We start from the raw sequence: 4,161 nt of genomic DNA, 5'->3' as shown, positions 1-4,161 counted from the left end.
TGCTATCGACAGCTGCCACCATCTGCACGTAAACTGCATGATTATGCACTTAATAGGTTAAATATAGTAGGTCCTTCTCATCCAGAACAATTCAAGGAAATATTATTATCCTTCCCAGCGCTCAAATCAAAGTACGTTTTTTCAAAACCTCTTTCATGTTTTCAGACCACGTTCCTTTATGCTCAGTCGAGTCTTTTTGTTGAATCCCGAAATTTCATCGAAATTTGCATCTTAAATTGTTTCTTCAGTTTCTAGGAAATTGACATTTCAATTCTCTCCTGTCTCCATTTTTCAGCGATATAGATTTATTTGGAATGTAATATTGTTTTTGCTTAATATTACTATTTAATAACAAAAAAGATGTATTCATGTATATATTACGCGGTGAATTGGTGAGCAATGATAAATGAGTTATACAATAAGCAAGCAATATGATCAGCTAACAAATTCCTTGTTGCCTTCGATAATAATTTGACTGTCGGTTGGTTGATAGGTCGTTGAGTTGGGAATATGTTACGGGGAATGTATTTAGCAAATAGTAAGAATATCGTAGTTTGTTGTCCAATAGTGGCGGATGTGCAAAGATGTCGTTGTTGTGGTTTAGTCACGAAGGATGAGTGGAGAGGCTGTATTGTCTGCCTGACTATAAAAATTAAATTGCTTCGGATTTTATATATATTATATATATAAAAGGGAAATATACATAAGGATTAGGGAGGAGTTTTGTAAGCTCCACCGAGGCCGTCATGGAGATACGGCTGCTCTTTGGGATTGTCCATTACGTAGGTACAATGGATATCATTGTCCATGGTCTTTGTGTAATGCTGTCCACTGTAAGCTTATATTCTTTTCATTAATTTTTACTTACAAAATTTCATCACCCTGTGCATTTTGATTTCGGTAATCCGACGTACGGAGGACACACCGACAAAAACCTTAGAAGTATACAGGTAGAAGAGAAGCGATGAAATATTTTTCCGGATGCTTTCATCTAAAATTCATTTTAAACATTGGAGCGAACAATGTCTTGAAATGTTTTTATACGTAAATGTCCTTTGCGTTTGCTTTTTTTATGAACATACGGAATTAAAGTTTTAAATTTTTCATGGATTTACGAAGTTAAAGTTTTCGAGTTTTTCATGGGCTTACGGAGTCAAAGTTCTCGAGTTTTTCGGGATTCTTAGGTATCTGTTTCTCTGTGAGTTATAGAATCTCGAAGCATGCATAATTCTAGGCCGAAATTTGCTTGCATTTATTTGTATTATTAAAACGAACTTTGGGAATTAAAATATAATTCAAATAGTACTAGCTTCTTGAATTGAATGCTCCGAGAAGAGGAAAGGAAGTTTATTACCACTTAACTTAGAAACAATCTTATGCGACAGAATAAATCTCATCTGTACCAACAGATTAAAATGATAGATGCTAAAAGTACACTTAGAACTGGTATCATAAGTATCGCTGCTCTGATAGCATAATTGAAGCGTATTTCATAATCAGCTATTCCATATCTGGCCACAGAGTCCTATAAAATTTTCTTTCTTTCTAGATTTCACATGCCACTTGAATAATCTTGTCTATTTATAAAGAAGATGTCTATGGCTATGTGCAGTAATTTCTGCATGACAGAAAACATATAACCCCAATTAGAATGTTGGTCATAAACTTCAAACTATCATTTCCTAAACCTCTTGGATTGAAGTTGACATTCGAGATTCAAATATTTGGAAGAAAGCTGTGCTGCAACTAAGCTAGGGTTGTGTGTTACAACAATAATCACAAAAAGTTGAACTTTGAATTTGCATATCAATACCTTGAAAATATTTATTCTTTTTCTCGACTTAGCAATACTTTTATATAACATTAGCATAAATCCCTCGAAGTACGGCTTTTCGTATCTTTTAAAATCCATGTAACCGCTGTAATTTAAAAAATAAACAAATAATAAATTGCTTCGTAAAAAAAGTGGCCCCATATTCAAACTTTCACCTCTTAAGAAAGATTATCCCTGTTATTTTAGCAAACATCGAATTTCATAATGGAATTTAAGCCTTAAAATTTAAAAGTTCTTTTTGTTTCTGATGATGCTTGTGATGATACAGACAGAAAATTGTCTAAACATTAATACGAAAAAACATATTGCCCACAAAAAAATTAATTTCCTTTATTACAACGTTTCGCCATTATACACAAATTATTAAATTGTTGGCAGTGCTTGAAGATTCTTTTGAAGTCAGTGGATAGCAGTAAGAATACCTCGGAATTGATACTGCGGAATATTTTACTTACCTTTCGTCAAACCGCGCGATACAGTACCATTTCGTCTGACTGGCTGTTGTCGTTTGGTGCATTGTAATGTAATGAGACAGGTCCCTTTGTAATGAGGTATTTCCGAAAATTTTTTTGTGAATTTCCAAGAAACTGACAGCGTATTTCTTCGGTTCAAGCAATCCAATAATGACTTGAGCTTTGCTCTTGTAGATGTCTGCAAACTGATACTGTCAACTGTGGAGCGAATCCATCGCTATGATTTTAGAAAAAAAGAAATCAGGCTATATTCTCATTATCTCATTTATGTTATTTATGCTTAAATTTCGATTTCATAAAAAAACTGCAGTAATGAAAGATAGTTCATTAAAATTTGCACTTGTCTTCTTCAAAAACTTTTGGTCTAACTGCAAAACGCACTAAACGCGTAGAAAAGAGCTCCATTTTCTTTGATTTAAAATTGAATAATTTTATTTGTTCTGGTTTGCTTTTTTTTCTCCAAAAATATAAAAGCCACTGATTTACTGGTTATTACTTATATTAACACTTTCAACGTCTGTCTTATAAAACCAGTAATCCGAATTACTTAATTTTCTCTAAAAACAATTAACCTCGAGTTGCATAAGTTTTTTCGGTTTTTCTATCTACCTCATTCTTGATAATGCCGGTAGTGTTGGAATTGACTGTCCTATTGGACTTTTTTATTTCACTCCTTAATTGTACTATGTTCACGAAAAGTCCTTGTGCAGTAAAAGCGACTGAAATACTGTTAAGGAGGAGGGAGGAAGATTAGATTAAGATTTTGTTAAACAAACCATTATTGGCAAGTTGTTCCATATAAACACTGTCAAAAATATTCATTTCATAAAAACCGGCACGACTGGATGTATCATTGGTAATAAGGATGATATTACTATTCTCTTTCAGGAATAACGATGCACTTTTCGTCCTGAAATTTTCCATTGAAATTAATATAATAGAATTTTGAGCTACCACTAAAAAAGTGGATTATTTTGCGACGCAAATTTTTCGTTGCAGTTTAATTCCGCAGTATCATTTTTGAATAAACACAAGTTATAATAGTGCTCAAGATAAAACCTTCAAATTGGCATCTTCTAAATTCATTTCCTAGTCTCTGAAATAATTTTTGATGATCCAAACTGATGATAGGCCATTAAATCTTTAGAATTTTCCAGGAGCTTGAATCATTTCGCTTCATCAATACAATCTATTACTGTTAAGCGCAAGATTACGACCGTTCTGAATGTTATGGCATAAAAATTTTACAAATGTTAAACATTTCTGATGACTGTTGCAGTGGATTCGACCAACATTGTCTGATTACTAACAATGTTCAAAATTGAGTAAAAATTGCGACTCAGATATTTTAATGTAATTTACCTGATAAGTTTAACATGGTGCTCATTGTTTAAATATGTAATTTTTTCAAGCATGTTATCCGATACGGCGCAGAAAAAGCTGAAACCTTTGTCGAATTGTATCAAATTGGTGCATGCCTTTCGATGTTCACTTTTGTAAGCAAATAAAAGTCGGCTATCGTCTGGATTACAATAGAACATTTTGCCTATAAAGTATGCATTCTGTCCTTGTTGCATTGATTGTCATGTTCTATTATCGCAATTAAGAATGAACGTATTGACCAGAAAAGTGATGATATGAATGTATACAACGATAGTATCAGGTGGATCAAAAGCTATGTGCTTAGATGGGCGAAAACATTTCAAATAAATATCGACAATGATGAATGTGAAACTCAAGCAGATTCATTGAATAAATTTCGATTTCTGACTAGTGTCGCGAATTTTACTCGCGAGACTCCAACCATACAAATATATAATCAAATAAATTTCCTATTGTAAATCACCTAACCAA

At 33.0% G+C, this 4,161-nt stretch overlaps 2 protein-coding genes across 2 annotated transcripts; both read right to left on the bottom strand.

The window, feature by feature from the left end:
• Positions 1 to 710: 710 nt before the first annotated feature.
• LOAG_13179 (hypothetical protein) lies at positions 711 to 991 on the bottom strand (the record flags this gene model as incomplete). The annotated part of the gene is made up of 2 exons (XM_003148688.1): positions 711 to 831; positions 882 to 991. 2 exons carry the CDS (start codon positions 989 to 991, stop codon positions 711 to 713), a joined length of 231 nt encoding a protein of 76 aa, XP_003148736.1.
• A 430-nt stretch (positions 992 to 1,421) lies between these two features.
• Positions 1,422 to 3,848, bottom strand: LOAG_13177 (hypothetical protein; the record flags this gene model as incomplete). Its single annotated transcript, XM_003148687.2, has 5 exons — positions 1,422 to 1,525; positions 1,814 to 1,919; positions 2,290 to 2,485; positions 3,084 to 3,217; positions 3,670 to 3,848. Coding segments are annotated over 5 exons (717 nt in total), but the record flags the coding sequence as incomplete, so codon positions are not given.
• Between the last annotated feature and the right edge of the window lie 313 nt (positions 3,849 to 4,161).

This window comes from Loa loa, assembly GCF_000183805.2.
Source record: "Loa loa unplaced genomic scaffold supercont3.17, whole genome shotgun sequence".
NCBI classification, from domain to species: domain Eukaryota; kingdom Metazoa; phylum Nematoda; class Chromadorea; order Rhabditida; family Onchocercidae; genus Loa; species Loa loa.
This window is presented reverse-complemented; position numbering and strand designations above follow the sequence as displayed.